General features: G+C 41.8%; 1 protein-coding gene across 1 annotated transcript; it reads right to left on the bottom strand.

The window, feature by feature from the left end:
- Positions 1-1,184: 1,184 nt before the first annotated feature.
- Positions 1,185-17,347, bottom strand: ATG14 (autophagy related 14; the record flags this gene model as incomplete). Its single annotated transcript, XM_009581146.1, is given in 10 exon segments — positions 1,185-1,491; positions 4,394-4,479; positions 4,590-4,680; positions 5,766-5,883; positions 6,340-6,569; positions 6,986-7,223; positions 11,892-11,973; positions 12,368-12,416; positions 12,552-12,614; positions 17,313-17,347. Coding segments are annotated over 10 exon segments (1,299 nt in total), but the record flags the coding sequence as incomplete, so codon positions are not given.
- Between the last annotated feature and the right edge of the window lie 468 nt (positions 17,348-17,815).

Here is a 17,815-nt window from a genome sequence, read left to right as displayed (position 1 = left end):
ACCATGTGGAGAAGTACAATGTCCCAACTCTATAAAATGTAAACCATACGTTGGAAGCCTCACTGAGCAAACCCATCTTTAAGTAATACATACCGCAAGGCAGAGGAAGTGGAGGAGCACTTGTTAACGAACGCATCTGTCAGTATCGCACCTCCTGTAGTTTTACATGCGAGCCAGCTGCGCTGTGAGCATTTCTGCAGTGAAATGAAATCAACTTCTTGGCATTCAGTAAACAAGGAAAGAAAAAAACCCCACCATAAACATAAAATAGAACAGGGTTTAAAATGCATGTAGTGTGGAGCCCGTGTGACTTCATTAAACTAGCTTGACATGAGGTTTTTCTAATATTAAAAAGTGGCAACATGGTGTTGTAACTGATGAGTATTATTGCAACAACGCAATCCTGTATTGGCGTCAAATGTGGGTCTAGCTAAGAACGTCCAGTGTTTCTTTGGTGTATGACATTAAGAGTAAAGAGCCTGCGTGCTTTGGACAGCACAACATGAGACTTCTAGACTACCTACCGGTGGAAACAGCATGAAACAAGCCAGTTTTCTGTGGCAAAACTGGGTAAAGATTCACAACCAAATCTAAAATAAGAGCAATTTGCTGTGTGAATTCCTGTCCATGCTGATTCTTTGTATTAAAAATATGGCAACAGAGATTAGAAAACATGTTAAAAATGCATAATTTTCATGTCCTGAATGAAAAAAATTTAGAAATACGCATTTCTGCATTATGCAAGACAGATTTAAAACACACACAAACGAAAACCCTGTAAGGAGTTAAGAAAATGTGAATTGCATTTGCACCACTGTCCAGACTGGATACTGAGCAGCCTTCTCTCTGTACTCATCTCGATCCAAATACTCCAAAATCTGTTTCTTCTTTAGGAAGTAGAGCTGGAGGCTACCGGGTCCTTTTTCTTCGATTCTCAACAATGCAGACAGAACCAAGACACAAAGTGCCATCACAGAATCCGTCAGAAGTACGTAGCTAGCTAATTTACAAAACGGTACCATCACAGTCATCTTGGGTAAATAAAAAGGTTTTTCTGGTTTACAAAATGAAAGTCTGACCTTTTCTTTGTTCCAGGCACTACTTAACTGAATATGTAAGGTTTACTACAGCATTGTCGGGGAGGGATTCCTTCCACAAATCCTATGATCCTTTTCCCATGCTCGTTAGCGATGTCCAGTGTATGCTTTCAACCACGAGGTAACCGAGGCAGCAGCGGACGAGATCATTCCACCAGCGCTGCTGCTGGCAATGGGCTGAGATACCTGCGTGCTCTGGCTCTGCAGCATCTCCACCTGCTGAGAGGGGATATCGCAGAACCTGGGACTCGGCAGATTCTCCCAGTCTGTCCCTAGATCTGTCTCTTCATCGCTGACGTGCTCATCTCCGCTCTCATCTGTTTCGCCAGTGGCACTGGGATCCACGAACTCCATGGAGTCTTCGAGATCGGCACTAATTTCGAAAGGGCCAGACCTGCAAACATGGACACAATGCCGTCAGCCCGTTTGGTACCATGCAGGAGAGGGACTGTCACGTCACTGGTGTGAGTCCTAGGCATGCCAAAGCACCCTGCTCTGTCATGTGTACAGCAGGGAAATTAAAACACCTCTGTGTTTATCAGCTGGCAGAGGGAAACTCGCTGGCTACAGAGATAACTTTATTATGACAATGGTGAAACGGAAACAGTTGGCCAAGGAAGCGATAGCTGGGTTCCAATCCACGGAGCAGGAACGGCGGAAGAGCTATTCTGCTTTGGCAGTGGACAGTGAAACACGCATACACAACAGAAAAAGCTATTGATAATAACTCACAACTCCACTGGTGGAAATCTCAGCTTGATGTGGAACAGCTTTTATTTTTAACACTAGCCCTTGGCCAGGCCAAGATGGCTGCAGCTCTGTCAGCAAGGGGAAGGGTGTCGTTTACAACTTACAGAACTAGGCTGGCACAACTCACCAGAGGAGACTTCCCATAGCAGCACTTCACCTTGAGCGACATCTCAAGATCTTTTTTACTATGAGGCTAGTCAAACACTGGAACAGGTTGCCGAGAGAGGCTGTGGAGTCTCCATCATCGGAGATATTAAAAACTCCACTGGCCACGGTCCTGAGTAACTTGCTCTAGTTGGCTCTGCTTTGAGTGGGGCGATGGGCTGGATCTCCAGAGGTCCTGGCCAAACCCACCTGCGCTGTGAGTCCAAGTTCCCTGCTGCCACTGCCTGGTGCGAGAAGCAATTGCATCCCACCCTGTCCTTTGCACTGGAGTATCGACAGCCAAAATCTGAAACATCTTTACTGAGCCAAAGCAGGCAGTTTCAGAGGCCCGTGACCCATGGTCAGAGAGCACGAGGTTTTCACAGAGGTGATGAAACATGGTGGATCCCACACAGCAAGCAGCATCCCTGCCAAAGTTCATTCCAAAGCACAAAGCTGCTCAGTGAAACAGGAGCAAGAATTTAACACGGGTAAGAGTGTTTCTCCAGCTTTAGTGGGAGAAGCAGCCTGAAGCAGCAATTTAGCATGGAAAATTTTAATGCAAACAATTAAAGCTTGGTAAAATTACATGTATCTGAAAACAGTAACTTATAAAGGAGACTATTGGGCAACTATAGGCCTAGATATCTAAAGGAAAATAAAGAGAGCTGGTTGTTGCAAACTTTGCAGCCAACTGAGAAATTAAAGGTAAACACTCCTCTTTCATAATCCAGAAAGGAATGGGAGCGCTGCCTTCTGGCAAAGCATTTTGCTTAACAAGGCAACATAAGAAAAGAGTCATCAGGTTTAAAGCCAGAAGGGACCATTAGATCATCTCAAGTGACCTCCTCTATAACAAAGGCCATTACATTCCACCCGTTCCCCCTGTCCTGAGCCCAGTAACTTCTGCCTGATGAAAGCATCCATTCCAGAAACTCATCCAGCCATGACAGGACGACATAAAGAAACAGAGAATCCCCACCTTCATTCTTGCGGGTAATTAATCTCTGTGTTAAATGCATGTGCCTCATTTCAGCCTAGTTCAGACTCTTTGTTTCCGATGGTGTCTATAAAGCCATTCAGTAGCCTGTATTTTCTCCCCATGAAGGTGTGGAAATCAAGTCATCTCTCAATCTCATCTCTAGAGAGCTAAGACAGTTTTATACAGACTAAACTATTCCCCTCACTGGTAGGTATTTTCTCCGACTCTTTCCTGTAACCTCTTCTTTTACGACATGGACCCGACTGATGCATCTGGAGCTCTGTAACACTTGCACAGAGAAGTGAGACCCGTCTCTCTGCTCAGCCCTTTTACTTCACATCGTGGGGATCTGTCAGGCTTAGCTTTTTGTCCACTGTGGCACTTGGATCTTTCACAGCAGCTGCTTTCCAGGACACAGTTCTTCATTCTCTGGGTATTTCCTGCACTCTCCTTTTTTTCAGACAAGCAACAGCAAGCACATCATTTTTTCCAAACTGAGCTATGTTACAAAGATTTGGCTCCCTGTATCTTTGGGCTGAATCAGTAGGGATATACCCAAAGAACATAACATAAGTGGTTAGAGGCATGCATTCAGTTCCTCTTAGCGGCACTGCAGGTTTTTAAATAAAACTAAACCTGTACACGAGAACAAAGTGGAAAAGTAGATTTCAGAACATTACTGTGTTTAAGGGAGAATAAAGCAGTAGTCAGATTAAACAGATATTTGCAGACTGTCACAGGCACAAGTGACTTGTGACTGGATTATCCCAACAGGAGATCAATGTTGGCCTTCTTATATTTAAGTTGTAAAGAAAAGGAAGATTATTAAACCTGGTGCATGCAACCCACAGAAACTGATGTTCTTTTCATCATGTACTAAGTTAACAGAAAAGTAGCCTTTAATCTTAATTTACATAGAAATGAATATTATTTTAAGTGTCGACTTTGGTCTAGGGTGTTCACTGACTGGAAGTATTTGGGAAAGCTTTACCTAGTATTTGTTTTAGGGTTTATATTGCTGGATGCTTTTAGATCTTTACACGTTGGCAAGATGTGGGTAGGGTCATATTTGGAGCACCGTGAGACTGCCTGGTATATGTGCTGCTGTCCCCTGGAGGGAAGAAGTTCCTGCTCCTGGGCGTAGGGGAAACAAGTCCATAATCAGCTACAAAGCCTCCAGCTGAGCCTGCCATATGCAGAAGCACAGCATACACACATTTCTGAAATCTAATGTCCTACTCAGGACCCCCTTTTTCTGTCCTCTCCTGTCTCCTCCTTGTAACTACCCTGATACCTGATGTGCTGAGGACTGATCTATAGGTACAGCAGAAGAGAAGAACTTCCCTTATAAGTAACAAGGCAAATGCATAACTTCAAAAGGGATTCAGTCACAGGTGAGTTGAGATACTGCTTTTCTTACCTGCCCAAGTTCTCAGTGTCTGGGCTGACCAGGTACATAAGGTTCCTGAGCGTATGCAGTGGGTGCAACAGATCTAAATTTACATGCTACCGTGGGGAAAGTAAGAAAAAGACATGATCAGTTATTGGAGAAAACCTGCAGGCCCAGTTGATGTTTTAAAAGCTATTTAAAGAATCCAAATGTGCATTGCCCCTACCTGAGAGAAGCAAAGGTGAAGGATGTTAGCATTCAGCTTCTTCACGGCCCGCGTAAACCTGTGCCTGCTGAGATTCTCTCCACAGAACTCACTGTTGAAACACCACACCCACACATATATATACACACACAAAGCAAAACGCTGTGAAAATACACCTACTGGAGACATCAGCAAATCCTAACAAATCCCGGAGTAAACATCCTCGCATTGAGCACTTGTTTAAACTGTACAGCCAGTGCTCAGGAGATTAATTTTTCAGCTTGCAAGACTGTTAGCATTTCATCAACAAGCACTACTTGCCCTAGTCTCTCCGGTTTCAACAGGATGGGTGATGTAAACTGAATGAAACTCGAAGATCCACTGCAGCCAAGCTCTTTCGGCTCTCCTTTTAAATCTTGCTTCATTTCCTGTTCCCACCTTTTCCTTCTGTGAAGACTGAGCACCCAAACAATAGTATAAAAAAACTGCAGAGACCCTACACAACTTTTGTGCCCTCACTTCAGCAACCACTATTTTAAACACTTAAAAGAATTGCAGCAGCGTATTTGAGACCTCTGGAAGACTGACCAGGTCTACAGCTTTCTCAGTACTTCTTCTGTACAGATCCCATCTGCTCCACATAGACATTAAAAAACCTAACAGTGCTTTTCATGACAAATGGGGTTTACGCAATACACTCCCAGACGTCTGCCAGGTATGTTCCCCATTGGTGTTGTATCCTAAAGAGAATTACATTGCTGTCATGCCATATTATAAGGCCTTGTTCTCCAGCATTTAATTTAGTGGAGCTATTCAAGATGACTAAGAGTTGCTGAATTGGGCTGGGATTTTGTAAAGCACAGTAGGGTCTCATAAAATGAAAAGTGCTATTCATGGACTGTCAAATTTCATTTCTAATTTGAGGACGCTGAATATGTCAATTAGAAAGCTGTTATTTTCAACTATGATGGTTGGTCTACACTCTCAGGAGGTAAAAAAGGAGGGAGAGACTATTAACTGTGGTCTAAAATCCTACTAGTCCTCCATCCAAAATTAAACAGCACAAAAATCCATGAGCCATCAACCGTTACCATAAAAGCTGTTCCAAGTAATGACTTCGTTCACAAAACCAAACGGAATTAAGATCAGTCAAAACTGGTCACTGATTCACCTCCTAAGAGGCTTGCATTTACTTGCCTGTTGCAGAGCTTCTTGGGAAGATTTACATCAAGTATGAGAGACAAAGTGTTAACAAGCTGAGTTGCATAGCACAATGCAGCACTGATGGTATAAGCAGGGTTATTATGTTCCATATCTAAAAGAAATAAAAACATCATGAAAGTCTCATTTTAAATGAAGCCTCAGTGGGTGTGTTAATGTGTTACTGAAGTCTACTCTGGAAAATGTCATTTGTAAGTATTGAGAGCAGCCTGAATCCAGCAATCATTTACAGTGAAATCTGTCAGAAGTTGGTAGAAAATAGTAATTCTTGGAATTCCTGTTAAAACGACGGCATGTGAACCATGTCAAAACTGTGAATAATTAACTTTATCTCTCTATTACATTGCGCTGTGTCCCAGTGAGCATTTCCCGCAAAAGAGGATTTCAGTGGACTAATCCCTATACTGGTATTTACTTCTGACTCAGGTTTGTCTGGGTGAGAAGAAACGGACTGGGCCACTGCTCCTCAGCGCCTTCTGTTGGCATCCAAGGCTGCAAGTTCTATGGCTTCCGGAGTAACCCAGATACCTAATCAGACCTTGCTCCTTACCTGGTCCTTGTGTAGTCTTCTTCTCTTCCACCCAATTGTAATATGCTGAATAGTCTCCATTATTAGGAAGGGTTATCCAAGGCCCTGTGATACTGATGCTGGTGTCCCCATTATGATCATCACACACCCATCTCCCAGAGAGATACGTGGTTCTCCTGGCTTCCGCGAGCTTGCTCACAGTGCTAGAGGTCATAGCATTGTCACTCTCAGAAGACACATCTGCAGGATCTCTGTAGCACCCAGAGAGGAACAGAGTGTTTTTAAAAAAGTTTTTAAAATAGAATCAGAGATGTACTTGGCAGGCATTTAGCCAGCTCTCACAGAGAACAAACCGCTTGTAGAAACACTCCTGCAAAACTCCTTACTCCCAAAACTACTTTCCTTTGTTCTGGGATTTTTAATGATCTATTTTAAGAAAGTTTAGCATTGGACACATACCTCAGATCTCTCAGTGGGGAGATGCTAGCACCTCCAGATTCTTCTATTCTGGACCTCTATCTCTGGGTCAGATGCTTTGCCTTTGGGAAACACCTCCTTCTCCCCACAGATGCTAAGGGAGCCAGAGCGTCTAGCTTAGACTTACGTAACTCACTTCTGGGTGTCTAAAGCTAAGCAAAATGAGTCCAAAAGGATAAGCCTTCTGTACCTCATGCTTGTCTTTACTTCTTCAATGGGAAATATGACTGATGTTAGCTCCAGGATATGCGTCCGACGAAGATTTGCCAGATGCTCGTACTGGGTTTTCAAGTCATAGGTTTTTTTCTCTACCAAGTCTCCCAGCTTGCGGTTATGCCTCTGGATCTTCTCTTTCTTCTCCTGATGCCGCTGAGCCCTGCGATAATGCTTCTGGTTCTCCTCTTTAATTCTCAGAAGCCCCTCCGCATCTATGAAAACAGCAGCAGATGTTAGCCTTGGAAAAGGAGCTGTGAGGTACTTGTAGTAAGCTTGAGAAAAGCATTATTAACATTTATAGAAAGCAAGATCTATAGCAACTTAAAACAGAAAATCCTGTTAAACTATTAACATTTTCCAGCTGCTAAGTGGTACAACTTTTTAATCTTTTCTGAAGATCTCTAAAGAGACTGAAATTGGGATTTTTTTTTTCCCTATCTTTTACCCAGCTATTTTTGGATTTGGAACAGAAAAGCCAAGATTTCACAGTTTAATTAAACTTCTGAGGTAATCATCATGACAGAAATAGCTTGACTGTACATGTTTGCATGGTGCTGGGCAAAAAGACATGCATTGCTCACAGCCAAAATCAAGTGCAGACAGCATCTTCATTCACCATTTCTGGCACCACTGCTGCCATTAATATACGTTATCTGGGCTTCACACTCATGTATGTGCTCTTAAAGCACTTGGATCCCAGCGGTGCAGACTTCTTGTTACCACAAGGGAACACTGACTATCTCCCTCTCCAGTCACAAAAAGAGAAATGTGCTTATGTACTGAAGTGCTGCAACTGCCTGAATTTACTCCATGTGTCAGGCACACTGAGGCTTGGAAAAATATCCTTCAAGAGCATCTGCTGATTCTCCTATAAAATAACTGACTGCAGTAATGCTTCCACAAACATATGGTGCTAAAGAGAGTGAGTTAACCACCTCTGTCTTTCAAAAGCATAGGAAAACATTTCTTATACAGTCTCCAAATACATGTCTAAAAATCTTAATGTACCCTAGTTTGAACGAAAGCCCCCATCTACTACTAGTCACCACTTTCTGTTTTTATGGCTGAAAAGAAACAGTGTTAGTCAGGTTCTCTTACAGCAAGGCATCACTTTCCTGTAATCAAGAAGTGGGATAACTGCCCCGTGCACAGAAGGGAAGCACTAAGCCGTAACATTGTTTTACTGACATATTTTGATTGCAGGGCACAGAGGAGACCGGAGCTACAACAAGAATGCTCCATGGCATCTGCTACTCTAAGAAGCTGATTATATACTACTAAAATGAAGAAAACTTCTAAGCAGCTATAGCTACCTCAAACCACACATTCAGACTGTCAGTCTTCCCAATAGGGGAGCACAAAAATTAAAGGCTACATCCAAAGAATGGGACGCAAGACCGATTCCCGTCTGCGGGTCTGTGCCCAGCCATGCCTGTCCAGCACACGACACCCTCCTGCTAGTCCTGGTTTGCACCTGCACAGCTGAACTGCACAGACCTCTGGCTGGTCCCTGGTCTGGCAGGGTGGGAGGCCAGGACTGCTGGCACCCCTCAGAGTGTGCCTGCGCCCGCAGACACAGAGGCCGCTTCCTCTGAATGTCAGGAATTATTTCTAGTCATCTAACTGATCTGTTGCGATCCATGATGTGTTTGGTAGGAAGGAAGATCTGATATGGGGGGGATGCAAAGTCCCAAATTAAAGAAGGTGAGAGTAGCTTCCCTATGCAGATGAGAACTAATAATCCTCAGATTTATAAAATAAGTGAGCCCTGTTAGAGGAAACGTAGAAACTTTTCTCTGAGCAATACCAAGAATCCCTACGTGCCAGCTAGTAATTCAGTTTGCTTTAAGCATTCCTGTAACATCAACAGAAAATCAATTAATGCTTGCATTCATATTCCCAAACTCTCCCTTTGCATAAAGAACAAGAGACAGAGAGGAGGAGTAAAATGTCCACCTGTTCAATTTTCACATTCACGTTGTACTTGAAAGGCTGTTTTCTTCACAGAGAGAACTCCCTTTTCTGCAGGGCCAACAGCAATTATTTGAGAAGCAGGGGAGAACACTGCACACACATTTCCTCTTTAGCAGTCCCGGTGCAGAAACAACTGTTCTTTTTTCAGCATAGCACCTCTGCTTTATGACCCCGTTTATGAGGCGATTAAGATTTGTCCCCAGAAGTATTTCAGGACACCACTACATCCCACACATCTACATTGCCTGATAAATGCAAGCACAGGCACACTGATCTCTGCCCAACAGAGAGCTATGCCAGATATTTGCAAGATTGTCTCCTTGACCTGTTCTCTGCAGACAGAGGGCAAACACATATTTTAAAACCTTATTTTAAGAAGCACCAATTATTGAGGTACCCAGTCAACTGCAAAAGCAGGAGCCCAATGTGCTAGAAATTGTTCTTAGTTCAAAAAAACTAAACTATGCCATATCCAAGAGAAGAGAAACAACCTATTTACATTTTCTAATGTGGTCCAAGAGTGAACCAAGTTGAGTTCCTGATCTATTGGCTACCCATGGCAAGAGTTCATTTTGGGTCTACCTGCAAGAGCAGTTTTGGGGTAATTGAGCTAACAACAGGTTGGTTGGGCAATAGTTAGGTCAGTTCATGGGTTAAGTCTCATCAATTTCACTGTGAAAGAGAAGCTGCAAAAGCTGCAGATAATGCGCTTCACAGAATAGTAGAAAAGTGGAGGAATTCCCCTCCCCAGTTGGTCCTAACATTTTGCCACCTTCGGAGCTGCATTTTAAGAAAAGGTGACTAAGTTCCTCAAAGTCACATTGATTTCCTCTTCCTCTTTCTTCACAGGCTAAAGAGAACAAGTAGTTATTATCTCCTTCACAATAATCTTCTACCTACTGAAAAGCTTGCTTTTCTTCACCTTCCTTCTCTCTAAACCAAATCAAACATCAATTTGCTTAGCCATTCCTTGTGTTTTATTCCTAATATTCTCCTCCGGACTTTCTGCAGTTAATTCGTATCTTTCTTAAATTCCTCAAACTGGACTCCAGACTTCCATTGAGGTAACACCAACGTCAGGCACAGCAGGATAATTGCTTCCACCTTAAATACAATGCTTATATTAGTATAACCCAGAATAAGGTCTGAACCTTTCTGGAGCAGCATTAGATTGATTTTTTTTATTTAATTTGCAATTCCCCAGATTATTTCCTGTCAAATATCACCACTGTCCCCTACTTCAGGTTTATATGTTCCTCTTTCCTAAACAATGTGCACTCGACTCTGTTCTTTTCAGATGATATTGTCAATTTATCTGCATGATTTTGAATTTGATCCTGTTCCCCACAGCATTCAGCTTGGCTTCCTCCATTCCACCTTCTATTCTACCATGCAAGCTATTATGGAAAATACTGAACAAAACTGGGCCAGGAACCGGTTCCTGCTGAGCTCCACTTTCTCAGTTTGACAAGTATCGCCACTCTTTGAAGGCAGCCTTTCCAGCCTTTTGTGTCAACCTACAGTGATTACACCCAAAGCAAATGTCTTTGCTTGCTCGTGAGACACTTTGCGGTAGTGCCCAATGGCAAGGCATGTTGCATCTTCTGCTTTCTCCTCTACTAGACCACTCGATCCGCAGACAAGTGGTTGATTTGACATGGCCTATTCTTAAAAAAGTGATGCCTATTTTTAATTACTTTATCTTCTAATTACCTGCAAAGTGGTTAGAGGTTTATAATAGGATGACTGTGTCATCAGTTCTTCCTCCACCCTTCAAAAAAAGATGCCGTTTTCACTCTGTTTCCTGGGACATCCTCTCTCCCTCATGTGTTCTCAAGAATTCCACAGACTACTTCAGCTTGTTCCTTAAGTTCCCTAAGGTGAAATCTCGTAACGCCTTGCTGACATAATCAAAATAATATTTAGGTGGCTGTTTTCTTTCCTTAGCCTGCACTCCTCTCATGATGTAAAATTTAATCTGGCTAAGCAGCTGATCACATTCTCTTTGTGAGAAGACTAAGCAAAGAAGGCGCTGAATGCTTCAGACTTCTCTGCACTGTTATTTGCTCTCCTTCCTGTTAACTAACAGGCTTGCCTACTCCTTCATCTTTTTCTTATTATACATTTCTTATTGTTACTATCCATCCTCCTTATTAATTGAAAATAATTTTGCATCTCAGCCTTTTTGATGTTATCACCGCAAGCTTGTGCTATTCCTTTGTAACTATTCTCAAGTATATGCCTGTGCTTCCACTCTCTGTATGGCTCCTCTAGAATTTCAGGTCATAAAAATGTTCTCAATTCAATCAATATGCTTCTGAATATGCTTCCTATCTTTCATTTGCATGCAGGTTGTAAGGAGTGTTGCACATTCTCTTCTGAAAAATGACCCTACGAATCTCTCATGTGTAAAATATTTAATGAGTTTCAAAACTGAAGCTGGTGAATGGTAGCAAGTCACCAGCCTATGCCATATTTCAGTGAGTCTTGCTCAAGTAGGATTTTAAGATTTCTAGACTGGTGTGGGTTAAAATTCATCAGTAACATGAAATTCCTAACAGCTGCAGAGTTGTTTGCTCCTCTTTATCAAGAGGAAGTGATCAGAAACAGTACATTGAATAAAGCCATCTCTAAGGACAAAGCCAAAGTCATAGGCTGCTAAGCATTTACTTTTAAAGCTGTTGCAAAATTATCTCCATCCACCTGAATAATGTCTACTGTTTGCTAATTAAAACCCAAGCATAAAAAGGCTAAAACCCACTCATCAATTTGCCTTCAAGCTGATTTAAGAAGTGACAGTTTGGAAATTCACCATTTTTAAAAACTAACACTCAAATTCACAACAATTGATTTTTCACTCCAAGGCACAGAGTTTTACACATCACAAAAGCACAGGCATTACTCACGTCTTGTCATTTCATCATTTTCTTTGCAAATGGTCTGTTTCAGCTGCTCAATCCTCATCTTGCAAGACATTATTTTCCATCTCTGAAAAAGAACATTCAGCAACTCTAGGGCACGAACGACTTCAAACACACTGACTAATGATTAACAACAAAGCCAGCAGCCTTAGTGCAAAAGTAGCAGGATGTTCTTAATTGGATCAGACGAACAAATAAATATTTCATATACTGTTTTGTGCACAGAAGAATGCCACAAACAAACCGAATGCTAAGTATAAAGTCAATCAGTATAATAAGTTATTGAACAATTATCTAGTAAGAAATGAAAAATATTGACCGTTTGGAGCACTCTGCTTGCAGAGCCAATTTCAGTTTTGCTTACAACAGGCTTTTTGGGAAAGCAACACAATGCCCTCAAGGTAAATTGTAACTTTAAACTATGAGATCTAGAAATTGAGAGAGTTTAAAAACTATGGGACACTTTGAACAACTCACCAGCTGATCATTCCTTCCATGGCCTTCAAAACACTAGAGGAAAAAACATGATTGAAAGTTTTATGACTATCTGGACTATGTCTGTCTCCAGCAACAGCGCGTTACAGAGACTGTTTTGTTTTTCTGAGAGTTCTTACAGTTTATTTTCATTTAGTAACTACAACTTACTGTTTTTGGAATTCTCTTTGTTTGGTTTTAAGATGCATCAGCCTTTCCTTCTTGTCTGAAAACCTGGAAGAGATTAAATGTTTTTATTGATATTTTGCACAATATGGCATTGTAAGTTGTCTGAAACAATAAGAAGACTGAAGCATGTGGGAATCTTTAAACCTCAACTATCTGTCTTAATCTTTGGAAATAATGGCTAAATGTATAAAGCTCTTGCAGAATTCTAGAGCATTTGTCCCAGGAATTGCAACAGAACCTCTAAGCTGAGGAAACATCAGCTTGTTTTATTATCGAACATGTAAGCAAATTACTTGCTGTTGCTAGAAGATCTATAGCTTAGCAATATCAGTATTTCGTGTATTAAGAAAAACATATAGTACTCTCAAAACCTTTAGTCACTGGAGAAATTAATAGTGCTATCTCAGATACCGTAGTGTTAGTCTGAACTGCGTTATTTCACAAGCTGTGAGGGTATTAGCTGAGACCGCTCTGGCAGTGCGAAAGGCAGGTTTTCATATACTGCGCACTGCATCTTCTCCCTTCTAATGTGGAAATGTCTCACACTTTATTCATTAATGGGTCCAAATAGGACAGTACTCTCAAGACTTTTACATGATATCCAAATCTTTCTTGCATTAGTAACAGCAATAAGTTGCATTGTCTTCTACTTATTTCTACTAGGCACTTGTAGTCATCACAAGTCCATGACCCAAATGTCTGCTTGAGTTCAGCTTCACTGGATGTCTGAGGTACAGGAACTGCAAAGAACTGATCAGAAGGGAATTTTTTTAGGCTTCATCACCCTGTCTTTTCACCCTTTGAATATGCAGCAGCTATGTTCTGCTCCCCTCCATGTTCCACAATGTATTGAGAAATACATTCAAAGAAAATAGCACATGAATGATGCATATTGAGAAATTACATTGAAGCATGATGTGACAAAGCTAACAATAAGAGCAAACAGCAAGAGAGACAGCCAAGAGATATAGATGGCATAAAAAACAGCAAATGTGCTTTGTCTTCTGCCAGCGTATGGCTTTCCAACTTTCCTTTGTGCTTCCCATTTTACAGCACCATCCTGATCCACACCTCAAAAGTGTGTCTTGGGTTAAGTCCAAGTACAGAAAAACAATTCATTACATTTCCCTCTGGAACATGTAGAATTGACAATTTCATCCTAACAGAGGCCTAATGCTTCACGTACAACCCATCAAGTCCTTTATTTCAGGGATATCTAAGCTTTATTTATAAAGAATTATACAGTAAGCCTTGACAGGATGGCATCTTGTGCCTCTCTCTCTCTGGTCAGCTCTGTGGGTTTGATTTCAGGTAAAACTTTAAAATGCTTCATTTCTTTCCTCAAAGTGCTGAAATCTGAAAGCTTGGTGACTAACTTTGGATTCAGAAAGCGTGTAATCACTCTTCCAGATGACATTAGCATTAAAACAACAACAAAACTACCGGCTGCTGCCTTCGTAACCAACGAAAAATATCTGTTTTCCATCCAAAACAAACCAAAACCAAATGCAGGTGCTTGGCATAAGAGCCAGAGGCCACACGTGAGCCGGAGGAATGTGGTGCAACTGGAGCACGGCTGCTCAACCCGGCGCATTCGTTCTTCCTGTGTGTCCTCACCCCACCAGTCATCATGGAAATTACAAAAGTGCACTGTACTAGACTCCTCTTTACCACAGAGTAATGCACACCTACTGTACCCCTGACCTTTGCCTGCAACAAAAAATAACTTGGCCCAGAAACACACCGCTCGGCAGTCACGCAGGGAGAGAGAGCTGGGGTAATTTGGCAATTCTTGTTTTCAAAGCTGAATTAATGGGCACAGAGTCTGACTAAACGCAATTACCCAAATCATGTCCGTCACATCAGCAAAAAGTTGAATGATCTGTCAAGAATCTGGGACTAAATTAAGTTCTTACTGGGGAGGGAAGATAGAAATATTTGTGAAAGCCTGCAAAAATTACAGCTCACCATACACTTCAGCAACTATGTCAAACAGCTCCTACAAACTTCTTTAGCAGGTTTCTCCTAAGCATTTCCATTTCTTTATATGGCCCTAATTTTAATTGCATCACATCACGTAATGAATTTTTCTCTATATATCCACAGCCTTTCAATTTGGCAAAGAAACAAAACTTTGGATGAAACATTACAGGAACTCCCATAAAATGTAAACTGAGAGAAGCAGAGAACTCAACATCTCAAATTAGCCATTAAATGTTTCTCTTTCCTCAAGTCTTATCACATTAAGCTGAGATTTTCTACGGTTACCTGGCTTATTTCCACATGTTCATAATTAGAGAGAAACAACCTAATCTATAGGAATTGATTAATGCCGAAGGAGTTGAGGACAGCAATAGATGCATCCATTACTGTACCTATTCACTATAATAAAACTTCATTGCTGCAAAAAGTCAGTATTCCTAATCATAACCCACGGCTTAGAGAACTCAGACAGGCTTAGACGTCACAATTATATTGTCTTTGGCTTTTGCCATCTGCAGACATATAAAGCAAAGCAATTTAGTACGCTTGTAAAATACACTCTGCGAATTTATGCGTATGACAGGCTGGAGTAAACTCCTGGGAGCAAGAAGAGTCTCCGAGCTGAAACCAACATCAAGATGCTGGCTTAGCTTTTGAATATACAACACATTACTAATGAAAAAAAGAATGTCAGTGATTATTTTACCAGAGGACTTCCGGACTACTCATCTTTAATTGTAGCTGTACTTCAATAATTAATCTTAACAGCTCCTCAATCTCTCCCCCTCACAGATACAGGGTGTGATTTTTGCCAGACATATGAATAACTTCAATTTCACTGTAGCTTTTATAAAAATTAGCACACAAAACAGTCCAATGAAAAGAAATCCAAAACAATTTTCACTGTTAGAACATGAAATCATTTATCTTCTTGCAAGGAAAAATCACACATTTATCTAAAAATAAAACACCACTGGATACAAGGGGTAATGCTAGCTTTCTTTACTTTTTACACGAGAGAGAACAACCCTTTCTCCCAATCTGTAACACTTCAAAAACACAAATGGGAGACCCAAGTGACCCCGTATACTTCCACACACTGCTGCGCTTATAACCAAGCCACACAGAAAAGCCCTTGTCATGACCCTGTCGGCCTCCTCCAGCACTGGCCAGAACGCCGATCTAAAATTAACCCAGGTACTACTAGAAGGCATAAAATAAACAGTAAACACAACCTGAAATCCACCCAGTTAACTGCACCTGTCCCTGCATGACTTTGCCATGGTGTGTGGTCACAGCTGAAAAAGTCACTCCCTCTCTCTGCTCACATTGCAAGAAATTCATAGACACCCGCTCGCTGCTTACAAAACGGAAACAAAGAAAACCGACCTCTGTAGTGACAGGCTCTTTCTCACTCTAACACCAGTCATTCCAAGTATTAATTACACAATGCACACACAACGTTTCAAGTGCAGTTTTAAAAATAAGTAATTCCATTATCTTCAAAAGAACAAGAAGAAACCCAAGCTTTGTGGGGCTTTGTCCCTACACTGAGTGTTCCGGGGGCAATCAAGCATGCTTATGTTATTCACGTTGTGTTATTCATATATGTTATGTTGTTCCTTTAATTCATTAATATGAAGTTGCTGTTTTCAATGAGTTGCACTACTGCTTGGGAAAGGTTTGAGCAGCAGGAGAAACAAAGCCTGGGGAAATTGAGCATACAGGGAGGCCCCCCAGAATGGAGGCTCTAGGAGAACAGAACAGCAGCCATCCCCACCGATGGAACCATGATGTCCAGGCAGAGGGGGGAAAAAAAAAGGCAAAAAAAAAAAAGACACTAATTCCTGCAGTTAAGAAACACAGTGTAAATATGCAGAACGTTTTCCAGTCACAGATGAATGGGACAGTTAAAGCATCTTAGGAGGCTGCAGTGAAAACTGTAAGACGGAAAAGCTGATCTTGTCTCACATGAGAAGATATGAGGAAGATAAAGAGGGATTTTTTTCAACAAGCTGTTGCTTCTGGTACTTTGGCTAAGGCTGCTTCTTTATGGTTTCATTTTTCTGATGGGTTGAGAAACTTCTCAAGCCTTGGTTAACACTGAATAACAGTGGTTCCACTATAACGAAGGCTACAATTGAATTTCTATAATTAAATCAGATGTTTAGCCAAAATCTTAAGGCTACAAAAGGGGCAGGAAAAAATACTTGGCTTATGTTCAAAATTCCAAACCCAATTTTTTCATGGAAGCTACAGATAACCCCGAGCAGTCTCACACAAACACAAGTTTTCCATCTATTTTAGAAAGACTAAATACAGCTTGTGGTTCCATGACACAGTCTTTCATGTAAAAAAAAAGAAAACCCATCCAGTGGCAAACTAAGGTCTCAATTTTGCAAGCTGATTCACGCTGGCTGACACCCTGTGGCCCACTCCCACGGACGTTAATGGAAGAAAGACACCGCCGTCCCCTTGGCTGTTCCTTGTATTTGGCAGAAGGACACAAAGAGTCTTTGGTGCGAGGACCATACTGCACCACACGCTGCTTACGACCTTCCCAAAATAGTTCAAGAAATCACTCTCAACAGCTGCTAATGAAGCACCAAGAACACGGCGTCAGCCAAAAATCAGAGCTATTCCAGAGATGGCGCTGGGCAGACTTTTTAAGAATCTGGGATGGACATGCTGTGAACGACAGCTACGGAGGGGCGATCTGCATCTGACTCATATAATGAGAATATTTGCTTATTGACGTACCACTCATTCAGCCGCCCTCCTGTAGAGCCAACGCTCTGCAAAAAGGAGCAGGAAGGTGCATGATTAACTCAAGAGGAGTATTTTTTGTAATTATGAAAGAGGGCCCGGGATTAAGACTATTTATATAGACAAGAAAATAAAAAAAGGTGCCATTTTCTTGCACACCTTCCTGATTTTGTTTAATGATTCAGAAGACTACCAGTTTAACGCATGCTGCTGAAAATAGATACGCGTTTCAAATATCCTACCGCACAGCTCTCTTTTTGCCCTGAACTGTTTGGAGCTTGTCGGCTACACCAACACGGGCACGCCTGCTGACAGCTGCACCAAGTGAAAGTCGGGGCGCTATATTATTATTAACATCATTGTTGTTATTATTATTATTTTAAGCGACGTGCTGTAGGTGCTGCTCTGCCTGCCTGCGCAGGGCAGCCCCCCAGCAGACAGCCCCGCGGTGGGCCCGGCAGCGGCGGGACCGTTCCCCCTCCCCATACCGAGCCCAC

This window comes from Fulmarus glacialis, unplaced genomic scaffold (genome assembly GCF_000690835.1).
Source record: "Fulmarus glacialis isolate BGI_N327 unplaced genomic scaffold, ASM69083v1 scaffold12200, whole genome shotgun sequence".
Classification (NCBI taxonomy): Eukaryota; Metazoa; Chordata; class Aves; order Procellariiformes; family Procellariidae; genus Fulmarus; species Fulmarus glacialis.
The sequence above is the reverse complement of the archived record's forward strand: the minus strand, read 5'-3'. Positions and strand labels throughout refer to the sequence as shown.